Source organism: Callorhinus ursinus, unplaced genomic scaffold (assembly GCF_003265705.2).
Source record: "Callorhinus ursinus isolate GAN/ISIS: 27379988/994484 unplaced genomic scaffold, GSC_fseal_2.0 scaffold58, whole genome shotgun sequence".
NCBI classification, from domain to species: domain Eukaryota; kingdom Metazoa; phylum Chordata; class Mammalia; order Carnivora; family Otariidae; genus Callorhinus; species Callorhinus ursinus.
In genome coordinates, this window is record NW_027397120.1 from 5,704,738 (window position 1) to 5,730,287 (window position 25,550).

General features: G+C 44.0%; 1 protein-coding gene across 6 annotated transcripts in view; it reads right to left on the bottom strand.

The window, feature by feature from the left end:
- DOCK1 (dedicator of cytokinesis 1) overlaps positions 1 to 25,550 on the bottom strand; it is a 485,590-nt gene that overhangs the window by 298,224 nt on the left and 161,816 nt on the right. For all 6 annotated transcript variants that reach the window (XM_073884741.1, XM_073884742.1, XM_025880059.2 and 3 more), the window contains 3 exons: positions 22,495 to 22,565; positions 18,840 to 18,946; positions 1,724 to 1,851 (listed from right to left, as the gene is read on the bottom strand). In XM_073884741.1, coding sequence (XP_073740842.1) covers positions 1,724 to 1,851; positions 18,840 to 18,946; positions 22,495 to 22,565 — 306 coding nt within the window. The remainder of the gene's footprint in view (positions 1 to 1,723; positions 1,852 to 18,839; positions 18,947 to 22,494; positions 22,566 to 25,550) is intronic.

Below are 25,550 nucleotides of genomic sequence, written 5' to 3' on the forward strand. Positions count from 1 at the left end.
ATGATCCGTGATTAGCCCACCAATTAGTTTTCTAGAGACACTTGTCCATCTGTAAATGGGAAGCACGCAGATAGCAAACCACAGATTGCTCTGCACCAACAATTGCGTAGAATACAATGTATTTATTTTGGCACACTATCTAAAATTCATAGTGTGCCACAGATTTTTTTTCCATCAGTAAAAATTTGCTCTGTTATTTTGTGTGTGATGGGATTCCTAATTCTTCGTCAGGAACTTAGAAGTTGTTTAGATATGTCCCCTAGGTGCTCACATACAAGGCTCGGGCAGGCACCACCTCCATGACAAGGCTGGGCCATACAAGCTTCTTCACTCCCAACCTTCTCCCCTTTAAGAAAAGGGAAGGCCCTGGAATGGGGCCACTGGAGGCTGGCTGTTGGATTAAGGCTTCTAAAACCTTTCAAAGGCAACTCCCCCGGAAGAGCTGATATAACCACCCTTGCTATGAAGTGATTTAATCTGATCTCCTTCTTCAATGGCACTAACCAGGCTCTGAGAGCATGAGCCAATGCAGGAAGGAAGTGGGCAGGACAGGTAAGTGCATGGGTTGACTGGGAAGGTGTCCAGAGGTCATGTGGGGGAGGGCACAGATTAAGCCCTGCTGACCTTAAAAACCTGGCCCATCTGTCTCCTGCTAGAGGCACAGATGGGTGGACAAGGACCTATATGCCTTTCCACACACACCCCAAGAATCAGGAGGATGTGTGCACGGGTGCACAAATGTGTATGGGGGGGGAAGGGTAGTGTTGGGGATGGGAAGCCATAGGGTCAGATTTTCCATATGCACTTGCACCAACTTCTGATTAAGAAAAAAGATCAGTGGACTAGGCATACAATTTACAAATACAAAAGGAAATACCATTTAAAAAGAAAGAAAAAGCTAAAAAAGCACAGAAAGAAATTACTTGTGGGGAGAGGAAGGTGGGAAAGGAGGCAGAGAGCCGTTGTTCTCAAAACTCTCAGAAGCACCAACAACTTAAAAACAAAAACAAAACAAAACAAAAAAAAACCGGGGGCGCCTGGGTGGCTCAGTCAGTTAAGCGTCTGCCTCCGGCTCAGGTCATGATCCCGGGGTCCTGGGATCGAGCCCCGTATCGGGTTCCCTGCTCCACAGGAAGCCTGCTTCTCCCTCTCCCACTCCCCCTGCTTGTGTTCCCTCTCTCGCTGTGTCTGTCTTTCTCTCTGTCAAATAAATAAATTAAAAAAAAAAAAAATCTTTAAAAAAGCTCTGGAGTTCCTCTCCTATCCCCAGCATCTCTCACCCTCTCTAAAAAAAAAAAAAAAAACAAACCAAAAACTCTGTGCATGCATTACTTTAAAATAAGAATTGACAAAAAGAATATAGATAATTAGCCTTCATTTGTTTATTTCTACTTTTTAATATCAAAGCCATTTTCTGACCTTAAGGATCAAAATCTGTCTTGGGGAGGCATTCACCTGATTAAGTCAGGGGAAAAACTTAAAGATTTTTAACTTAGAAGAATACACATTTTAATATCAGTATCTCACTTTATACAAAAATAAGAACCATTGAAGGGTACCACTCAACAGAGAGACAGAGGCTAACCCTGAAAATTAAGGTCATTTCTTTTTAAACGAATCCAACGTGCCTTTGTGCAGTGAGGCAGGGGCTTGTGGGCATTATAAGGGGACCCCTGCTGCCAGGTGGACAAAGACAGCCTGAGCAAGCACAGCCATTACTCACCACATCCTTCCTGTACAGAACCTCGAGGATGTTGCTGAGCAGGTGGCAACAGGCCTCCAGGTCTTCCTGTCTCTCCAGATGGTACTTGAGCTGATCCGTCATCATGGGAAGCAGGATCTCTCTGCAGTCTGCAGGGGACATGGGGCTGCCAGTCAGCAGGAGACCCACCAAGATACAACTCTATTTGCTAGAAGCTTATTTTCCTAGCACGTTACATTGTTTTCAAGCATGTTATATTTACTTTCTTCCAAATGTGAAACTGGCATCTGAGGGGGTCAGATGGCTGGATATGAGGAAATCACTTATCCTCCTCTGTAAATACTTTACACACAAGCAGGCGTGCACACATCTATGTGTGTGTCTCCTTGTAAATATACAATAACAATCCACAAACATATATAAACACATTGACATATACATCCCCTAGTGTGCAGACAGATAGAAAACACAAACGCACCAGATGGGGTTTTGACTAGTTTTCTGTGCGGAACTATAAATTCACTGACTTAACAACTTTTAAAGAAATACTAGTTACAACAAAAATTATTTGAATTGCAGCTACTACTATTATTTTTTCCGAGGAGGACCAAAGCGTGGTTTCATTCTGCTCCCATATGCCTCGTAAATAAAGGTTTCTGAGCTCAGCCGGGTCATAACCAACTAAATTCCCCGCTTGATCTTTGCTCACTCTGGGACAACTTTCTGGTAGGCTCACACCTGCAGAGACAGTTTGCAGAGAGCTGAGGACTCCGATTCCGGAAAGAGGTTATCGGAGTGGAAGGTCTCCTCCCTTCCAAGCAGGGACATCTTGAGCAGCTCAGGTTAGCTCTCTTGAGTCTCAGATTCCTCATCTCTAACACGGACACATGGCACTAGCTACTCACAGGTTTGGGGTACAATGTACTCCTACATGGTTAAGTGCTAAGGCCTGGGCCTCATTAGATGCTTAGGACAAGGTACTTGCTCTTATGACCTAACACAGATACAGGTGAGGAGCGACAGCCTCTCTCTGGCCTACCAGACCCCTGCGCTAATGCACGGGCATGTAAAGGGGGGAGCCATGCGGAACGAGCACTGAGCCTGGAGATGAGAGTCAGGAAGGCCTCCCCCAGGGAAGCAGTACCTTCACCTGCTGGCAAGAGGAATAGTAATTTCTCACATGGGGCAGGAAACCAAAGAATGGGAAACCTGTACACAAAGTCAGGCAGGCAGGCGCATAGGGCACATTTAGGAGGCACATGCAAACACTTCTCCGAAGAAGACATACACATGGCTAATAGACACATGAAAAAATGTTCATCATCATTAGCCATCAGGGAAATTGAAATCAAAACCACATTGAGATACCACCTTACACCAGTTAGAATGGCAAAAACTGACAAGACAAGAAACAACAAATGTTGGAGAGGTTATGGAGAAAGGGGAACCTCTTACACTGTTGGTGGGAATGCAAGTTGATGCAGCCACTTTGGAAAACAGTGTGGAGGTACCTCAAAAAATTAAAAATGGAGCTACCCTATGACCCAGCAATTGCACTACTGGGTATTTACCACAAAGACACAGATGTAGTGAAAAGAAGGGCCCTATGCTCCCCAGTGTTCATAGCAGCAATGTCCACAATAGCCAAACTGTGGAAAGAGCCGAGATGCCCTTCAACAGATGAATGGATAAAGAAGATGTGGTCCATATATACAATGGAATATTAGCCATCAGAAAGGATGAATACCCAACTTTTACATCAACATGGATGGGACTGGAGATTATGCTAAGTGAAATAAGTCAAGCAGAGAAAGTCAATTATCATATGGTTTCACTTATTTGTGGAACATAAGGAACAGCCTGGAGGACATTAGGAGAAGGAAGGGAAGAATGAAGGGGGGCAATCGGAGCGAGAGATGAACCACGAGAGACGATGGACTCTGAGGGACAAACTGAGGGTTCTGGGGGGGAGGTGGTTAGCCCGGTGATGGGTATTAAGGAGGGCACGTACTGCATGGAGCACTGGGTGTTATACGCAAACAATTAATCATGGATCATCACATCAAAAACTAATGATGTACTGTATGGTAGCTAACATAACATAATAAAATAAAAATTAAAAAAAAAAGAGGCACATGCACAGAAGGAGGGGTGGGGGAGAAGCGGGGGAATGTAAGAACCAAAGAACGTCCAGATTTTCATTTGTTTTTGAGACAGGATCAGAGAAAAGGATGTTCCGAATATTAAACAATAAGGCAACAAACACAAAGGAGATTAAAGACAAAATATAATTATTGATTGTCTCTTCCAGTTGGGAAATCCCATTTAAGTCTCTGCTTGTGACACCAGCCCAGCCACCGCTGTTCCCTTTAAAGTGTGGAGCATGAGAGAGAAGACAGCAGAGTTCTGGAACATGAGACAGACTTAGCTTGTTTTTAGGACTGTACATTTTAGGGCTTACATTAATGACACATAAAAACATGTTCTGCGCTGTTTCCTGAATTTTTTTAATAAGAGAAAATGGAGCATGCAACACTGAAATGGTTCTTACAAGTATGCTGAGACCCACTTAGAAGACTTCCCCAAGGACCACATGGTAATGGATGCCCAAGGGTGCAGGCAGGAGCCATGAGGACGAAGAAACAGCACAAACCCTTCTGTTCCACCTACTTCCAGGGAACCACATGTAGGAAGCCCATGCTAAGGCTTTTTCAAATCCCATTTTGATTGATCCCCTGAAAAGGACTAACAGCAACTCTGTTTTTCCAGAAACAGTTTCGTCCAGTGATTATATGATTTCACTTGTTGACAATGAGAGTCGTCAGTACTTAATGCGTGAGGTGCTGACATGCTATGCATCTTCAAGACAGAGGCCAAGCTCACCCTCCTGGCTGTAATGTCGGGAATCACCAGAGGCCAGGGAGTGAGACACACAGCGCGTGGAGAGGCGCTATCCTGCGGGGACCATGAAGGACCCTCCATGTCTGTGTTCACGGATGTCAGGGGCCCTCACGTGATTCCCTTACCTTCTCAGCCCACAGCCCCGTAAACTCACAAGGGAAATGCTCCAAAGCGCCAAGGCCTGCGATCTGTGTAGGAGCATGCACAGATGTCAGAGAGCAGCCCGAGACCAAGCCAGTCCAAGGGAAATGCCCCAAGAAAATTACCCATGTCAGCGAAGGCAGCCTGGAAATGCATCAGTTCCAAACGCTGACCCACTGGACACATGAATCCCAGAAGCACCCCAAGCCTAGTGTCTTTCCTCCAGAATCTCAACACTCACAAATGACATCTGCCCCCAGTAGGTCTTGGCATGCTGACCTGAACCACAAGGCCACATCCAGTGTAAAGACTACATACCAACCTCCTCGAACCCAATAGGCTGGGAAGGTCTTCTTGGCAAACCTGTCCGGGTCCAAATCTACTTGTGTCCATCCCCACGGCCCCTGGTGGGACATCTCCAGTATGATGGTCTTCATTCCCTTCTGTCTAAAACACACCACCCAGCTTGACCACCCTCACCAGGGGGCCAAGCCGTTGGCTGCCCCGTCCACTGGTTCATCCCTACCACGGCCACCATCCTGGAGGGAAGTCAGATTTCCAAGACATCTCAGAGGGAGAAGTTGGAGCCACAAAGCCCTGGACCCCACAACATGATAAAGGAAAACAAATGACTGTCAGCCAGACAAAACAAGCGTAGGAGGAACCCAACACAGGTAGAAGACCAGTCCAGCGTCGGAAGAGGAGTATGTCCGTGAACAGTCCCAGAAAATCAGAGGAACACAGTTCTGGACTCAGAGATGGCAGAAACGTCCCTCCAGGCACCGGGACCCAGGAGCCCTGGCCAAAATCCATCTCTTACCACCCCATTTATCTGTCATGCTAGACAAGCAGTTGCTGACTGCCCCGTTCTCAGAGGTAATTGAGTGTGTTAGTGTCATCTGTCAGAATTACTCCAGGGTGAGGAAGTGACGGCTGCCCTGTTCATCTTCGGCAGGACACGCTGTCAGCCACCTTCGCCACCCGGGGGGAACGCCCACCTTCTCCCCAAGCCAGGGGTCTGTTAGCTGCACCTGTTTGTTATCCAGCTTCTCTTGATGAGAAATGACAACACTTTTTGGAAACTTCACTGCCATTTTGTCACAGAGAAAGACATTTCATTCTCTTAGCCCCCAGAGAACATAAAAATCATCCTCCTGATGGGACCCATAACCACAAGCTGGATGTTTCTAGTAGCCACAGGAGAATATAGCTCATCTGTCCTTCGTCATTCTCCCCACCTGAGGCTGGTCACAGGAAAGTGGGGAAAGGGAGCAGCACCCTTCACTGGAAGGAGGAGAGGAGCCCATGCCGCCAGAAGGACTTTATGAAAGCAGCCTGACACCCCAGTGTCAAGGTGGTGACCTCCCAGCCCCAGAACGGAGCTCTGGAGACAGGCAGCCAAGGCGCACTGCTTTCCTCAAAGACCCTGCTGACCTCACCACACATCTCTTGCAGGTCTCCAAGGACTGAGGGTCACAGGATGGCAGCACTCCTCAGAAACACGTCCCAGGCCCTCAGGAAGAAAGGCAGTGCCCCAGAGAACTGGAGAGGCTGGGAGGACCAAAGCTGGAGGCTGGCCGATCAGCACATCTTGTTGGTGACCCGTGATCTGCAGGCCCCAGGATGGTCCAAGGACAGACCGGGGTGCAGTAGGGCCCCAGACACCCGGTGTGTGGACCACCGCAAATGACCACTGGTTCTACCATCCTTGCGGGGATCCAATCTCCATGAGAGAAGAGGGCTTGTTCTCACCCAAGGGGAGTAGCGCCCACACGTACACTAAGACCTGATTGTGTGTGTGTGTGTGTGTGTGTGTGTGTGTGTGCGCGCTCCTGTTAGCAGGACAGCTGTCACACGTGTCCCTTGTTCTTGGTCTGTAAACCACCTCGCTCGCCTCCTGTTTGGTGAGAAGAAGGGACCTGTGGTCAGAGCCGCCCTGTCCTGTCCTTGGAAGACATCAGGAAGAAGAGGCATCATAACAAGATCTCTCCCATTTCTGGTGACGGGACGGCCTCCGGGCCAGCCGAGACGGGAGTGTGCAGGTACACGTGTGCATGTGTGGACACAGGTGCGAGAGCTGGTGTGGGTCATCTGCCATTCCAGGTGCACCGGATCAAATGACAGGTGTGCGGCGAGAAGCCAGTGTGCCTGCCAGTGCTGTCCCAGTTCCTCAGCTGCCCCCGCCAGGGCCCAAAGGACACAGGGTCCCCAACCTCATCTCTCAAAGGGCATCTCTTACTCCACATTTCAGTGATTTCCAGCTTCTTCAAGAAGTGGTGGGCACAAGTTCCAAGTGACATGCAAGTCTCTCAAATTTTACCAACAGGTCAAAACAAAAACTGTAGAGCACAGAGGAAAGTACAACACACACACTCACCACACCCACTCACACACACACCATACACACAGCACACACACACCACACACTCATACCACAAACACACATACACACCACACACTCATTACACACACCACACTCATACCACAAAGACATATACACACCACACTCACACCACTCACTACACACACACCACACATACACACTACACACCACACATACTCACACACTACATGCACACTGAGCAAACACACATTCATGCTTACAATGAAGAATTCTAAAGCATCAGATGCAGCCTCTGACAGCTGAGAAAGAAGAATCTCCTTTCACATTCTGAATGTCCCAACTCGGTGTCCTGAATACCCTGCCCCATGAACAGAGTGCCGTTTCTCTACCATGATTGATACCAACAGTCCAATTAGGTTCAAGGCAGATGCCCTGGGACACTGACAATCCCCCCCCCCAAAATAAACAAACAAACCTTTACATTTTAACAGGAAACATATTTTAACAACTACCCACACATAACCATTTGGAAAACAGCTACAATAAATATTTGACTGGAAGCCTAGGAACCTGGGTCACTCTTCAATTTTGGGAAAGCCTTTACTCTGATTAAGGTTCAGCTTACCCACACACATTAGGAAATTATAAAATCCACCCTGCTTACTCTTTGCTTTGGATCTTGGGCAAGTTACCTCTACTCTCTAAGCCTTAATTTTTTTATATGCAAAATGGGACTGTGTTTATCTCTGAGGTTCACTGTGAGAATCACATCATATAATGTGTGCATTTGGCAAATAGGAGCGTTCAATAAATGGGAGCTGCCAATAACAGTAACAGAAAAAAACATCATTATACAAAGTCAGCCTTTTCAACAAAAAGTACACAAAGACAAATGCCTCAGAGCTGCACTATCTAATAGGGTAGCCAGTGCGCACTTGAAATACAGCTGGTGCCACAGAGGAATAGAATTCAAATTTAGTTAATTTTTAAGTAATTAAAACATAAATGTAAAAAATGATACTTGCTTATTGGAAACATTAGTATGGAAGATTAGAACAACTTGAGTATGGGAATTTACTTTTCAGTCGAAAATTTTATGAAATGTTCAAAACACAGATTAAGTATCTGTGATGAAAATGTAGCATCCAAATTGAGATGTGCTATTGGTGTCAAAAACACACTAGATTTCAGAGACTCAGTATGGAAAAAAATGAAGAGAAACCAGGTCATTAGTAATATTTAGATTGAAGTCATGTTGAGATGGTATTTTAGATAAATCATTAAAATTAATTTCAGCAATTGCATTGTACTTTTTTTTTAATGTAGCCTCTAGAAAATTATAAATTGCATTTGTGCCTCACATTGATTTTTGTTGGACAGCCTGGTCTCATAGTATGCTAGGAAGCAGATGTTAAAGACCTCCTGTGTGATTTCTCATTTTAATGAACTGGTGTTCAACACTGGAAGGAAAATGAAGGCCACCGCAGACCTCTCCTATCAGATCTATTTTCACACGGATGTGACCACAGGGCTTGGGAGCGCCGGACTGGAGTGGAGGCAGAGATAGAACCCATAGGGAAGCCAGAACTAGCTAGCACAATTCTGATTTTCCCTGCCGGACAAGGGAAATGCCGGCAGCCCAGTGGACGCAGACTCCACACCAATCAGCTGTGGGGATCAGAAGTCCCAGCCACCCTTCCACAACCCCCTCTCCCAGTGTGATCCACTATGATTACAGACAGCAATAATTCAACATCTGTTCATCCTCAGCTGTGCGGGCTGAAGCCATGATGATTAATGCTCTGGTAATGGGCACAAAGTAAAAAATATTAATCTTTATAAAAGGTATTCAACAGGCATCATCAGCTTATAAATGTCCAAGTAGAATATCCGTCTATAACCCCATCATGGCTCTACATTAAAGCAAGATGCAAATACGAGAATGAATTTGTCCATTTAAAACATTCGTTTTATGAACACTGAGTAATGTGCTGCTTAATTTTTAGTTTGGTCACATTAAACAAATGATCCATAAAGTGCATTTAATAACCTTGAGCCTGTTACACGGAACTGAGATCCAGATTAACACTTTTAATGAGAATTAAACAGTAGGAACCATATAAGTGGGGGATGCTTGTTACTCATTTGTTACAGACACTCATCTTATTTTTCAACTATCTAAGAACTCTGTACCCACATGATTCAATTTGTTCAAATGATTTTCTCCCTCAAGTTTTCAAACAACAGAAATGCAGGAAATGGGAGTCAGCAATGGAAGGGATCACAGGAGCCATCTACTTATGTCCAGATTGACAGATGCGGGTACCAGGTGCCAGACAGAAGGGATGTGCAGGGATTGTGCCACTAAGCAGCCGAGCCAGAATTAGGTGCCTGATCCCAAAGCCACAGCTCCTTAGAATAAATGATACATGCATGTACCCACATGTAGTTCAGGAATCTTTACATGTCAAATGCAGATTACATTTTTCCAAGTTATCATTTTAATATAACAAGTCATAATCATTGGTAGTACCAGGAGAATCAAATTGAGCAACCCTACGTATGTCATTTTTCCTTTTTTGATTTCCTTTTTCATTTCCTTTTCCATTTTGCCTCTTTGTCTGTGAAATCAAGAAATACAACTGCCCTGCACCATATTTCTATTCCTATCATATGGTAACACCTTCATAAATATTTTGGTCAGAAGCTCCTCAGTGCCACTTGGCTGAGTGCTGAAATTATCAGGAATAAGATAATCTGCATGTCAGCTTTGAGGTACCCAAAGTCATGGAATTTTAACTGACAGGATGACATTAAAATTAAAAGAATCCATGGGGTGCCTGGGTGGCACAGTCGGTTGAGCGTCTGACTCTTGGTTTCTGCTCAGGTCATGATCTCAGGATCATGAGATCAAGCCCCATGTCAGGCTCCACGCTCATGGAGTCTGCTTGAGATTCTCGCTCTACCACTCCCTCTGCCCCTCTGCTCATGTTACCTCTCTCTCTCTTTCTCTGTCTCTCACGCAAATAAAAAAACTCTTAAAAAAAAAAGAAGTTAAAAGAATCTTGGAAATTGGATGGAGAATGTGGTAGCATATAGACTGTATAGCAATGGGAAAAGAAGCTGATCAAAGGTATCTTCTGGATGAAGCCACTGGACCTAGTACAATATGTGTCATCTTTTTGGAAGAAGGAAAGGGACAGCAGATTATTTTGTATCCCTCAGTTCTGAGAAGTTTAATAATAGGAGTTAAACATTCATTCACATTGTAGTAATAAATAATTTTTCAGAAGAAAGAAATGAACGAACAACCAACGGAGAAAAATCACAAATGAGTCCCATTAACAAGCAGATGAAAAACTAGATGAAAAAATTAGAGTCAAGTAAAATCCTGGGGAATATTATGTGAGCAGTGCCAGTCAGGCCAGGAATCCAGTCTGTAGGTAGATGGAAGTGCCTTAAGGAGGTGGCTTGGTAAGTTCAGAAGGAATTCTACAGGTCTGCCAGTCCTTGGGCAGAATCTTACCATGTAAAGGATGAGAAAATAAAGAGACAATATACAGAGCTGGGATGTGGTGTGCATTATTTTAACCAGGAGAGTGAAGACAGCCAAGAACATACAGGTCTTGGTCAATGTACTCAAGCACACACACAGTATTTTGTTACTACGCACGTTTGTTCAGATCACTTTCTGCCATCTGTCACCCTATATATTCCTAAAAACTCTCTAGCTCATTTTAGCCTTCCTTACTTAAAAATGTACAGGACCATACTGAAATCTGGGGATTGCTGCTTCTAGGATCACTATGCTCTGTCAAACTTATACCTTATTCACTTTATGGAAAAGACTAGAGTTGCTTAGCATCATAGCCACATTTGTTGCACCTAAGTGGAGCTTCTGAACTTTGTACTCATTAAAATTTTCATAAATGTTTTCTCATGGTGGTAAATTCTTTGTAAATAAATTGGCTTCCAAGACTGAGTTGACCAGCTAAGATTAAAAACCCACAAACAGCAACAACAAAAAAGCCCACAAACTCCTGTTTGCCCTTGACAATGAAATGTGTATGTTAAAAACAGTGTCAAAACCCTATAGTCCAGTCCACTCCATCTTGAGGGATGGTTTATGCACTCAGGGAAGGGTTTATGCAACAGAAAAAGAATGGGGTCTTCAAGGAGAACCAGGGAGATGACAGACTGACCTGGGGCTCCCCCCAACTGTCCGAGGCAAGTTACCATAGGTAACCTATCATGTGGGTACAGAACTAATCTCATATGGTTCGGAAAGAATCATGAACTGGGGAGACTCAGAGACTTGCCATCCTGATGTCCTGTGTGAGCATGAACAGATACAGGACAACAGAGGCAGCCTCTTCTAAGGTTGCTGTTCTTGCTCCCAACATCAAGCAACAGGGATAGGAGCCCACCCAGAGGTGGGTACAGAACAAGGGATCAACAGACTATGATAAAGGTCGGACCAACTACACACTGAGGAACTACCAGTTTGATCACAGATAAGAGTCCCAACATACACACAAAAAAGAAAAAAGTAGGACAACTCCATGAGCACAACACTGCATTTTTGTTTATTTATTTTTGCATAGTTTTACATTTCTTTGTTTGTTTATCCATATATTTGTATTTTATATTGTTCCATATGGCATTTGAAGTGAATTCTGTATTCAGAACGTATTACTCATATAGTTTAAGAACAGAGTTGGCGGTGGATTTCTAACAAGGCCACTCCTTAATCAGCACCACAGTGGTGGACAGCTCCCTGCTTGGGATTTTGCTTACCAATTAGCAGGACTTGTTGCTTAACTCCTGGGCCCTTACCTGTAAATTAAGAGAATTACTTGTTCCAATTATACATTTTTAAGCCGATGGCTCTGAAGCCTCTCAGAGGAATCAAACTTGCTAACCAACAGTCCTGAGCACATGGTAGGTGCTGAACAAATTATAATGGAATGGAAATGGATATAATTAAGAAACTGAAATTGAGTTCACCCTCCTAGATTCAATAAGCCCTTTCTAAAAGCCTGCACAGTTTTAACAGATAGTCTTTTCAAACACTCATATAATGAATGATATAGAGTCATACACAGAATGAGATATGAAAAAGGTATAGTACTTTACAGATAAAGATTAAAATTGTCTCAAAAATAGAAGAGGAGAAAATGATTTCACATTCCACCATTATTTCAAGAACTAGTCTTTGGGGTTCAAAGCTAGTAACATTCCTTAGAAGTCATCAGCACGACTAACCAATTAAAGTATCCCGGAATGCTATACATGTGGTACGTTACGTGACTGTGTCGCATGAAGGCCCCAACCCCAATTTTTCTTTCTGTACAATATCCCTCAAGTTAATAAAACTACTGCAGAGTAGCTCTGGGTTTAAGATCCCTTCATTCAAGAGAAATAGCTCTCCATTCTTCACAGTGGAGATGTTCAAGAGATTTTATTTTGATTTGTTTATGGATCGAAGCATTAAGAAGGCATATTTTATTATAAAGCTGTATTAAACATGTAGCTATTCTTTCTACAATTTAAAGCAGAAGAAGTTGATTGATAGAGTGATTTTAAGAAATATAAATTTTATATCTAGGATTAATCACAACAAAAATAGTCTGGAAATCTGACATCAGTATTTCCTAATAGCTAGTCCCATCGGTCTCTGAGCCTTTGCCCTCAGATTTCAAAGGGCTGCTGTAACTAATGTTTCTACCATTAAAAAGGAGAGTTTCACTCTGCTTGGTAACTGGAAGAATCATTCACCTTGAAAATAAGCATGAGGAAAATAATTTAAGCTCTCTAGGCCTACATTTTGAAGAAGCTCCGTATTGTTCAAAAATGGAACACAAATGAAGTTTTATGAGGCTGACGAACACAGTCTAAAAGGAGCCTGTTTGCTACATTGAAAGAAAGAGCCATGGGAATGGCCAGAAAATGAGGGGATGGCACACTTCCCATTCCTACTCACTGCTAGATTCCAACCATCAGGGGAAAAAAACAAACCCAAAAATGGAAAACAAACAAAGGGGTGCCAATGAATAGCAAGCTTAAAACAACGTAATCCACCAAGAGTATTAAACTCCTGTCAAGACTATAAAGGGATTACCTTGCCACTAAGTCTTCACATCTTTACTCTTCAAATCTTATCCTACCTTGCAAAACCCAAAAAATTTAAGACACAATGGTAAGTACATAATAAGCTCTAAAGAAAGTCTGTCGGTTGGTTTGGTCTCACTTTCAATACGGGAATATGGAAAGGTCAGTCCTGAAAGACAAAGATGATACAGTGTTAACTGGCATGAGTCCCTCCCAAAAGTCTCCAGTTCAGAGCCACGGTAGAAAGGAGCCCATGTGGGTGAGAGCGTGTGTTCCAGAAGCTCTCTCGCCTTAACTCAGAGGCATCTTGCAAGTATGTCCAATACTCTTGACTAATTTGAAAGTTAATGCTATCTCAGGTTGATTCCTTTTTTCCCCAATTGTTGTAACATTAACGTAAAACATTTTTGTGGGCATAAATCCTAAACCTTGGTGTCCCAGCGTTTATTTTAATTACACTGAAACTTTTCATTTCTATAATAGGATTTAAGCTTTAATTTTCACAGCTTTTGTCAGATATGTGGGCAACACTATAATCACAGGGGAACAAAGCTACAAATGCACAAATTATGAAGCTCTGACCTTTCTGTCTCTTTGTATCTTGCTTTGAAAATCTGCTCACTCCACACCACAGATTATATGCAAGTCATCTTTTTGTGAAGCACATAATCTATTTAACCAGCTTTCAAGTACTCAAGTCACATCGAGAGACAGCGCTTGGAAGCCATTACCGCCCATTCATTGGCTCTCGTGCACAGCATGCTAAGGAGTCGGACGCCCTTCGCCTCCGCTCAGGAGCAGGAACATCCAAGGTGGAGTGCAGACACCAGCCTGGGGACCAGCCCCTCTGCACATCCTCCCTTTCCCGAAACAAAGTCATTCGCTCTTTAAATACCACCGTACTTGTGAAAAGCCATGCTATTGACATGCTGTGGTGGCTAGGATTTGCTTCAAAATATCTGGGGGAGGAGCACAGAGATAAAAACAAGACCGAGCAGGACTTGATACCTCCCGAAGCCCAGTGAGGAGTCCGCAGGCACGGCACAGTCTTCTTTCCATTCTTCTCTATGATGAAAACTTTCAGTAATTTTAACAAAATCTATCTTGAATCCAGAGGCAGAGCTGAACTGTCCCCCTCCCCCACCTCACATTTCCACAAAACTGAGGAAGAACTAAATTGGGAGCAAAAAGATGATCTTGATTTTACAAAACTTTTCACAGATGACCCTCCACAGCTTAAGTCCCTCACGAGTCTTCTTTTTCCATCTCTCCTTATGTTATTCCTCCTCAAAGACAACTCCTTCCTCCTCCATGATCAATCCATTCAGAGCCAAGAGTACGAGAGATGGCCAGCTTCCCTGTGCAAACACACAACGTCTCCTCCCCTAAGTCAAATGAACTACATATGTACGCAACAGATCACCCTTCCTTCTCTGTGCTGCTCCCTGAGAGAAGTACTGGATGTGGACATCCATGTCCATTTTTGTTCATGCAAAAATATGCACTGCGGACATGCCTGACGCCAGGCACCGTCCTAGGAGCTAGCGATCAAGCAGCTACAACGTGAACAAGAAGGCCATGCTCAGGGATCTCTCATGCGAGGGAGAGACCACAGATAAAAAGCAATCCAAAAAGAAGAACTGAAGAACTATGCCATGATTTCAGTCGGTGGGGAGGGGCAGGGGCAGGCTTGGGGTGGAGTGGCTGGGGGTGTTCTGTGCAGAGTGATCAGAGCACCTCTCAGAGAAAGCTCCCTATAACCCTTTTCTTTATTTGATCCAGGTCTACTGACTTTTAGCTCATATTTGACATAAGTACCCTCCCTGATGAGGGTAAGATCTTATCTGCCATTTTCCACTGAATCCTCCACAAAAATGAGAGACAGAGCTAACGTTGACCGACTGTGCCCTAAATCACAGCACTATACATATATTCATCTTCAAAATGTAGGATATGGGCAACAAGAACAGGGCAGGTGAGGAAGCTGAAGCCAGGAGGGTAACTTGTCGAAGGTCAGTGAGTTAGCAGGTACTAGAGGCAGGATTTGAACCCAGGCAGTGTGATCATAAAGCCCACGCACTCAGTCTTATTGTGTACCCCCCGCCCTCATCACAGAGAGGCCTTCAGAAATACATAGGTTCTTGATTAATGAGGAAGTAAAATCATTTGTAGGAGAAATGATGCAAACAAGTCATTCATTCATTTCTTTATTTATTTTTTACAAATCAAAGTTAAAGGAGAGGGCCACGGGCTCAGAGTCAAGGCTGAGGGTGCTGACAGGCAACCACGCGCTGTGAGCAGTCAAGTCTCCAGGGCCCTGGTGCACTGGCTTTATCGGCACACTATGTGGCAGACATCCGCCGTGGCCACCGGGCCCACCCCAGCTCCTGAAAAGCCTTCTTACACCTGGGAGAGATCTCTCTATTACGAGCTGTGCCTCCCCCGTACAGAAGTCGGGACAAGGCCACAGCCACTCCTGCAACAACTGTAAGGCAGACTTGTGTTCCAGGTTCTCTCGGGAGCCCTGATGCAACTGGAAACAAGCCGTGGGCGGGACAGCTCTGTGCAGAGCTCCCACTTCCTTCGACCAGGGTGGCGGCTGCAGAAGAAGCAGGAGTCGCAAGGCCCTGATCCAGAAGGAGCACGGCGGCTGGGACACCTGTGCGTGGACAGTGACAACGAGAGCAGCTGAGGTGTCCACACCCATTTGGGTCAAATGACCCTCTCTGCCAAAACACACATCTCCTGCCATAGCTTAGCAAACTCAGCTGGATCATCCAACCTCCGTTTCCATGTCCTTCAGAGGACAGAGAAGCAGCAGTTGGGAAAACAAGCCTGAAACAACAGGGCCTGCCCCAGCCTACTGGGACCCGTGCCTGGCAAAGGAAGGCCTCTCTGCAGAACAGCAATCCCAGTGTCAGTGTTCCCAGCCAGCCGTGCTGCACACACATCAGCCTGGCACTCCCACCGAAGGGACACACCTCCAATACATTCTGTGGAATTTATTCGATATTGGAGGGAGGAGGAAAGCAACGTTTTAGAGCAAAGCAACTGAGTGAGTCCCTTCTACGAGTGAGGCAACGCACATGCCGGTGAGCAGAGACAGGGCCTGGAGCTCCCACTGGGGAACCCAGAGGAGCCACAAGGTCATGCACTGGGACCACATCCTCGACAGAACATTTACTACGGGCTAGCAGCTTCGGTGGCTTAAGGCAGCTAACTCTGGTTATATCCGGTTCCAGAACTCTGGACACGTGGGGCGGTAGGCTGACTGGCTCCACTGGGATCAGGAAGAGCACACAGACCACGACCATTGTTACAAATTAACAAGAACTGGAACAAAGCAGGAAAAGCAGGGCCATCACATCTCATCAGAAAATACTGTGGCTTCAGTGATTTATACCAAACGTGGCAGAGAATATTTTGCAAAAGTAATGACATCTTTGTGAGAACAGACCAACCGGAAGACTTCCACTGATTCATCTTTCCTGACAAGGAGGGCAGACGGCTGTAGGCTGCCTTGAAGAAAGAAGCAGGGAGCCTGCAGATGAGAAAAATCAGGGTTGTCTTCGAGATCCCTTTCCAGAAAGATTCTTAACACTTGAAGTCTGCAGGCAGGCAGGGGGGCGGGCGTGGGGCTTTCTCACATTGGACATCGGACAATGTATTCTAAAACACTTCCGGATCACCCGTGAGCATCTGGAAGTGAGTCTGGGCTGCCTGTGGTGGCTTAAGACAAGGGTACGGACTGGGCAGCTGGGGGGCTGCTTCCAAGACATGAGGCTTCGGGTGAACTGTGGCTCTTAGAGCACACGCTCAGTCTCGACGCACATATTTCACACAACTGGACAGTCACCAAATACCACGGCTGACAAAATTACCAAAAATAAATAGAAAGGGTCCCTTCCAGCTTTCTACTAGCTAAGGAAATGAAGTTAAGTTTCACTAGAAGAAAACATTCCCTTGAAATGTATTCTTAAAAGAAGTTCTATTTTAAAATATTCTTAATTGAACCATTTATGTTTTAGGTCCTTATTCGAAGACAGCTAAGTGATATGTGGCACAAAGTTTTGCAACAGAAATTATGCAATACAAGGAAGAAGGACTTCCCTATATCAACAGTCAGTAAAAGAATAATCAATCCACTGACAATTGTTATTAACTGATAACTGTTCATTCAGTGAAGTCGTTTGTGGTGGTGGTGGTGGTGGTGGTGGTGGTGGTGTGTGTCTTGGGGTTGGATGGTTAGGAGAAGGGACATCAATAACTTCCCTAATATAATCCAAATAGGAAACTTTCAGGGGATTTTACTTGTTCTGGTAAAAATGTCATCAATATGGAAAGAAACAATGAAGCAGAAGTCCCCACCCATCACCCCCATCATCATGCCCTCTTGAACCCCACTGTTGCACCAAACTTTAGAAGACACCTGGAGGATGAATAATTCAAGACCCAGCCCTCCAACGAGACCCTAAAGCATGGACTGCCAGGATTGGTAGCTTAAAGAGATTTATGTGCCTCTGAATCCCAACCTATGGCAATAGGGGAGCTGACTTTCATTTATGCAAGTGAGCAATGGGCTTGTGGCCCAGACACAGAGGTTTGGAGGGGATGCAGAAACCCGCTCACTTCTTGGTTTGCTGGTTTCTCTCAAAAAAGAAACACTCGCACTCAAATGAAGTCTTAACATTTTCGCTTAACAGAAGCCTTAGCTGTAAGTGTAAACTCCAGTGCAGTGATAAAGTTCAAGCAAGAAATCAGTTTAAAAACCAGCAGGAAAGCACAGGGTCCAGGAGCCCAGAAGATACAAAAGACTAATCTAGACATACCCTGAGCTCTCGGCGCAGCCAGGAGCTCAACAGGAAATCCCCAGGCAGGCTGCTCCATCCCTGAAACACCACACACGAGGACAAAAGAAAACAAATGCAAGAGCCAAATATCTGAACACAAACAGAAGAGGAGAAATCTGTGCCTCTCAGTCAGAATGTCACTCAACGGTCCCCACATCTGCCTCCACTAAATGAGAAAGGTTGTGGAATTAGGCAAAGGTTTTAAGCTTTCAATAAAACTGCTTGACAAGTGTAAAATATTAATTCAATCTGTCCAAATAGAAAGAAAATGATTAATAAAAAGGGTAGGGAGATAACGTGGGGAAATAGAAGGTGTTCCTCAGGATAAATGAGTTGAGGAATCATTAAAATTCTTATTACTTTGAGCAGGGTTTGAGGAAACCCTGTCAAAGAATGCAAAATTGAGGCAAGACAACCATTATTTCTAAATTTAAAGAAAACTTGACATTTTTCTTTGCAATCATCTGAATGGAAGCAGGTGATTGCCTCCCCAGGATAGACAATCACACATCTTAAAGGCTACAATGCACGCTGATTATCTTAGGGCTTTGGTATACACCTAAATTACAGACTACGAGGTTTTCCCCTTCATCTTTCAATGATCTATTGCTCCACTGTGTGTCAATTACCATTCTTCTTGTAGGGGCTAAATCTTCCTGTCTTGTAACGGAGCTGTTTTAATTGGTTGCAACCTCCACTCCTGTTGGCATGGAGGAGAGAATTCAGAAGGGACAAGGCCTTTAGACAATGAATGATGTGACAATTTCATGGTTCTCAAGGTTCGACTCACCGTGGTGTGTGAAGAGGTCACTGTGAATGATTTCAATCAAGCAATACAGCTTCTGAATGGTCAGCAAACCCATGGGAACATTTAGGATGAAATCAGTAAACATTTTGCTATAATGAAAAACACAAGTGAAAAGAGTTTAGGGATAGATATACAGCAAAATGATCCACTGTGTTCAAGACGGTACCAAGCTGCAAGGTTATTAAATGGTGATTAAGCGCTACCAGAACGTTGGAGATTGCCCATTATCCAATATGGGCCAAAATCTCATCCAATAAAATGATGCTTTAAAATGTTATTTTTCACTTCGTACCCACTCAAAGGGCTGTAATCCAAAAGAGAGACAACAACAAATGTTGGCTAGGATATGAGGAAACTGAAACCCTCATATCATGCTGGTGGGAATGTAAATCGGTGCAGCCACTTTGGGAAACTGCTGGATATTTCCTGAAAATGTTAAACCCAGTTACCATATGATCCAGCATTTCTACTCCCAGGTATATATACCCAAAAGAAACGAAAATACATATCCAACACACAACTTGGTACATGAATCACAGCAACATTACTCTTCATACTCAGTGGCGGAAAAACCCAGATGTCCATCACCTGAGCAGTGGATAAACAAGATGTAGTATAAAATTTATCCGTATCAAGGAATGAAGTTCTGACACACGCTGCAACACGGATGAACCTTGAAAACATTATGCTAAGGAATGGAGCCAGACACAAAAGGCCACATATTATATAATTTCATTCATATAACAAGCCTGGAAAAGGCAGAGCCACAAATACAAAAAGGCTGGGGAGGGGACAGAAAATGACTATTATTGACCACTGGGGATCTGATGGGTGATGAAACCGCCCCATAACTGGATCATGACGACAGGCACACAACTCTGTAGAAAATACTGAACGCCATTTAATTAAACACTCTAAAACTGGTGAACTTTATATATGTGGATTATTCTCACTGGAGATTTTTTTTTTAAACTTTACTTTTACAAACAGTCAATAAAAATACAGAGTCTTAGAAGAAGGGTTCCTGTTAGCAACAAAGAAAAGTCTTTCACCAATAATTATCGGCAAGTTTCTATAAAATAGTAATTCCAAGTACCGGCAAAGTTTGGGAAGACAGACACCAACATACTTTGGCAGAAGGTTACTCTGACCTTTAGAGGGCAACTGAATAATATTTATTAAAAATATTTTAAGAAAATGCAAAAAAAGAAAAAAGGAAAGAGAAAACATAAGACCTGGTAATCGCATGTTACTGTTTATCCTAATGATGTAAATAAGAGCAAGATACTACAATTAAGCTACAAAAGAATTTATCCTAGCGTATTGCATAATAATTAAAACCGAAACCGAACCTAGCACCCCTAGAGCAAAGAGGCCTGTTCACTGTAATCAAAAAGCTGGGTTGGCCTTGAAGCACTACCACTGAGCAGCTCAGTTCTCAGGGATGAGTTACTTAGCATAAAAGTGGGCTAGTAACAGAACCAACGCCATACCACTGTTGCAAAGATTAACTGAACAATACATGGAAAGTGCTTTGTGTGGAGCCTCTTCTGTATGGAGAAAGCACATAATCGATGTCAGTGCCGACTGTTGCTACTGAAATAAATGATGGGCCAGCACAGGATCGAACACCATGGAAGTTATTAGAAATTATGATGTAGAAGACTACTCCAAGGTGTGGGAAAACAAGAGGTCTTACATGCAGAAGCTGATTGTAGAATAAAGAATATGACTGTGTTGAATTTTTCAGGGGAATACGTGTGTACACATGAATGTGTATGTATGTGCATGTGTGCAAATCCAGGTCCTTCTAGTTGTTTTTAGGCAGTGGAATTAACTTTGATTTATTCTCCTCTCTGATCTCTTCTGTTTCATCAGAACATCAATCTATTTTCTAAAAAGGAAAAATACATATATGATTTACAAGATCATTTAAAAAAAAAATCAGTAGAGAAGGTGAGGCACCTGGGTGGCTCAGTTGGTTAAGCAACTGACTCTTGGTTTCGGCTCAGGTCATGACCTCCTGGGTTGTGAGATCAAGCCCCGTATCAGGCTTCACGTTCAGTGGGGAGTCTGCTTGAGATTCTCTCCCTGTGTCCCTCCCTGCACTAGCACACGCACGTGTTCTCGCTATTAAATAAATTAATCTTTAAAAAAAACATATAAGGTGGTGAAGCATGCATAAAGAGACAAGGGACCAAGAGCAGTCTGCACTGGCCCTGGAGAAGGGGGTCTTCCTTGGCTCTCCAAGCACTGGCGCCAGCACCCACTGTGAACATGGACCACTCCACTAACTGGTGAGAGTCTGACCCCATCCCAGAGTACGGCCCACCCAACCACTGCTTCCCCCACTTGCTCTGTTCTCCAGACCGGAAGCTCTCAAACAAGAATCTTCACTAGAAGCGTCTGGAAGGGTCATTAAAACTGACCAGCTGGACCCCACTCCCCACTCCTAACTCAGAAGAGCTGGGACAGGGCCTGAGAGTCAGCATTTTCTAACAAGTCCTCAGGAGCTGCTGATAGGTTCTGCTGACAGTCACGTTGCAGCGGCAGGCCCAGGGCAGACTTGCTGCCGATGGGCCCATTTACATCTCCTGTTCTCGTTTAGGGCGTGCTAAGACATGCCCCACATTGTCAGTGCCCTCGAGCAGAAAATAGTGTGTCCATGCAGGACACTAAATCCTCAGGCACATCAGAAACCTGGTGATCGTGAAGGAGAGCACCCCACCCCCAAAAGCTCCTCACCCCTCCCCTCCCAGGCATGAGCAACCTACAGTGGACATAAAGAATGGGAGGGATGAGCATTTTTTATTCAGTTTCACCCCTCAGGGGACACATGGACCTTTACTAATATTTAGATGGGCTTTCTGCCTGCTAAAAAAAATGTTGCCATCCCCTGCAGGTAGTTTATGGCGTCAAATGTTAAATCAAAACGAAAATCAAAAGCAGAATAGGGCTGTGCTTTAGATGTCTGGGGTTAAAAAGGCTGCACATCCCAAAGGCACCCAACAGTCTTGCAGAACACCGGGCATCTACAGATTACACAAGTAGGACTGGGCTCAGCAGCCAGGATGCGAAAAACAGGTGCAAAAAGAAAGGATTAGGTCCCCAGCCTCCCTCCCTGGCCTGAAAGCCCAACAACCAGCTTCCTTGAGGTTTGCTGTGGTTTTGTTAATATTATCTTAAGTGACAACTCCTGACCATTCTGCCTGAGGCTTGCAGTCCATCACTTAGGAGCGCATGAAGAGCGCTTGTGCATGCTGAGAGGCAGGGGAGGGGAGTGAATAGTAAATCTCCAGTGTCAGATATTTCAGGTGCTGAAAACAAAACAAAAACCCAACCACCACATTGTGAAATTCAACCTCGAAAGGATACAGAATGCCAAATTTGTATGATCTACCCATTGGCCTACAAGCAATCCTCTAAAGAAAATACTGTGTTGACAGATGATGTCTTTTCCATATAAAGTCACAATTAGGGAAGTGTCATAGACACCACAACCAGCATGTGTTTGTTCTAGAATGATCCAGGGCATTGGTGTCTGCCAGCATGAGACTGAGCCTCGAGCCTCTCATAAGCTCCCTGCAGGGAAAGGAGGCAGAGTGAAGGACGTGCTGCCCCTCAGGTGCTTCCTTACCTGAGCTCTTTGGGATCGAACACCAACTTCACATCGTTGACAATAGTTGGCAAGTACTTCAACGCAGCCCCCTGCAAACCAAGAGCAAAGAATGCTGAGCCTCGTGCAGTCTGGCAAATGCTAATACAAATCTGTAATTACAAGGAAGAACCACAGACATAGCAAGAAGGGAAAGATCACTTTCTAGATGAGACGATAAGATTACCAAACACAACAAAAACAGAGCAAAGAAAAAAACCTCTGATCCACAAACAATGGTGATTTGTTACAGGGTTATCTTGACACCTAATAATTTAACAGAGGCCAACAGTTATTGCCTGTTGACCGAATGTCTATACCGCGCTAAGCTTTTGTGTGATTTTCTCCTTAACCCTAACGAAGCTATGGCGGATGAAGATCTGTGTCTTCACAGATTCCCTACCATTCAAATCCCTAATTCCCTACCATTCAGATCACTGCAGTTCCTTCACATTCAACATCTAAATTGATGGTCCTTGTTCCACTCCAAAACTGTTTTCTGTATATCCGTGTACCCCTTAATTAGGAATCTGTGATTTTTCTCTAGTAACTTTATCTCTTATGTTCATATTTTGGATCATCCAGAAAATACACAGTCTCAAAAAATACGAGTGATGGTAATCATGATGGATCCTACTACATGCTATGTGCTGCGCTAGGACCCCTGTATATTTTCTCTCTCATTCCAACAGATGTCTGACAGGGAGCTGGCTGTTGGACAGCAAGGAACCTGCCAATGGAGAAGATAATTCCCCTGCCACTGATCACACCATGAGAACTGAACAGAGACAGAATCAAAACTCAGTTCAGTGGGTAGCCTGAGCCCCAGCTACACCCTGATGGGAAAAGTTCGTGGATTTTCAAGTGTTCTGACCATGGTGGGTCCCTCCTCTATCTGTGACTCTATGTAACTCCTTGTACCACGCTGGGCTCCACCTCCCAGAATGAAATGGGGGAAATAATGCTCATGCCAAGGACATCCAGAGGTTGTATTAAAGTTCAAAATCAAGCTGAAAAGAAAACAGGGTAACACTTCGAACACTGGAAAATACTACCCTTACTGCATAAACAACTGTTAGTATTTTTTTCTGAAAGCAAAAACGTAGTGTTAAAAAAAAAAAAAAAAATCAATCAATCAATCAAAATGGAGTCACTTGTGCTAAACTCCATGTCAGCAAACCAAGGCTTCATACCTAAACAAACTGCAGTTTTAGCCTCTCCCAGGAATGTCAGATTAAACTACTCAATCTGGAGGGGTGCCTGGGTGGCCCAGTCGGATAAGCTTCTGCCTTCAGCTCAGGTCACATGATCCCGGGGTCCTGGGATGGAGCCCCAACCGTGTCGGGCTCCTTGCTCAGCAGGGAGCCTGCTTCTCCCTCTCCCATTGCTCCTCCCCCTGCTTGTGTGCTCTCTCTCTCTCAAATAAATAAAAAATATCTTAAAAAAAAACTAGTCAATCTGGAACTTTCTGGTCAGCACTACTGAGGTAATCCACCTGACAGCCCCTTCCATCCCTCGAAGAAGGAAGAGGTAGCCTGCTCTTTCCTTGTAGCTGTCCCCTTCTGCCTATAAAAGTCTCATTTTATCCAGCTCTTCAGAGCTCCTTTCTACTTGCTAGATGGGATGCTGTCCAATTTGTAAATCATTGAATAAGGCCAATTATATCTTCAAATTTACTCAGTTGAATTTTGTTTTTTGACAGCAAAAGCCCACTTTAACATAATACCCTGAATATATATGGTCAACTGTTTGCAACAAAGGAACACAGGACCCCCCCAACAAGTGAGACTGGTTCCATACCTCACACCCTATACAAAAATTAATTTTAAGTGGATCATACATCTTAAACATAAAACTTAAAACTACACAACTTCTAGAAGACACATGTGATGGGCTAAGCAGCAATTTCTTAGGACACCAAAAGCACAATTTGTAAAAGAAAAAAATAAACTGTAGTTCATCAAAATAAAAACTTCTGCTCTTTAAAACACACTGCTGAGATAATGAAAGATGAGTCACACACTAGGAGAAAGTAATTGCAAACACATATCTGATCAAGATTTGTATACAGCATATCCAAAGAACACTTAAAACTCAATAATGAGAAAACAGTCTTCCCCCCCAAATAGGCCAAATATTTGAAAAGACACTTTGCCAAAGAAGATATATGGATGGCAAATAAGCCCTTGAAAAGATGCTAAGCATCATTAGTCACCAGGGAAATGCAAATTAAAACCATAGTGAAATATCACTAACACCTATTAGAATTGCAAAAAAAAAAAAAAAAAAAAACCTGACAATCTCAAGTGCTGTTGCATAGGCTGCTGGGCTGAACGCAAAACAAGGTCAGCAACTGCAGAAAAGCACAAGACAGTTTCTCATGAAGTGAGAAATGCACTCCCCATACAGCCCAGCGACTGTACTCCTAAGTCTTGACCCGATGAACTGCAAACCTAATACTCCCACGAAACCCTGCATGTGCATGTTTACAGTAGTTTTCTTTGTAATCATCAAAAACTAGAAACTACTCAAAAGTCCCTCAAGAGGTGAATCCCTACAATGCAACACTACTCGGTAATAAAAAAAAAAAAAAAAAAAAAAATCAGGCTCCTGTTACACACCACATGGATGAATCTCAAAATCTCAAATGCGCTCTGAGAAGTAAAACAAGACAAACTCAAAAGGCTACATACCATGTGATTCCATCTCCTGCTTTGACGTTCCACTATGGAAAAGGCACACCTATAGGGTGGAGGTGGAGAAGGGCTTGTCTACACTGGGGGAAGCAGGAATGCAGGGGGTGACGGCACTCCACTATATGACTCTACGCAAACAGAACCTTAATTTTCAGAATGAATAAAACTATATTTATTGCCTGGGTAGCCAGGCATGGAAAAGGCCTGAGAGAATGTTCTTGAATCTCAACACTGGTGCCTAAGAAGTAAGTGGTTGATTCCCGTTGCTTCAAATGAGTTCACATTTCCTAATTTGTAGCTTGGGAATATTCTGTCCATGCCTCAGGCTCTTCTAGATGCTCG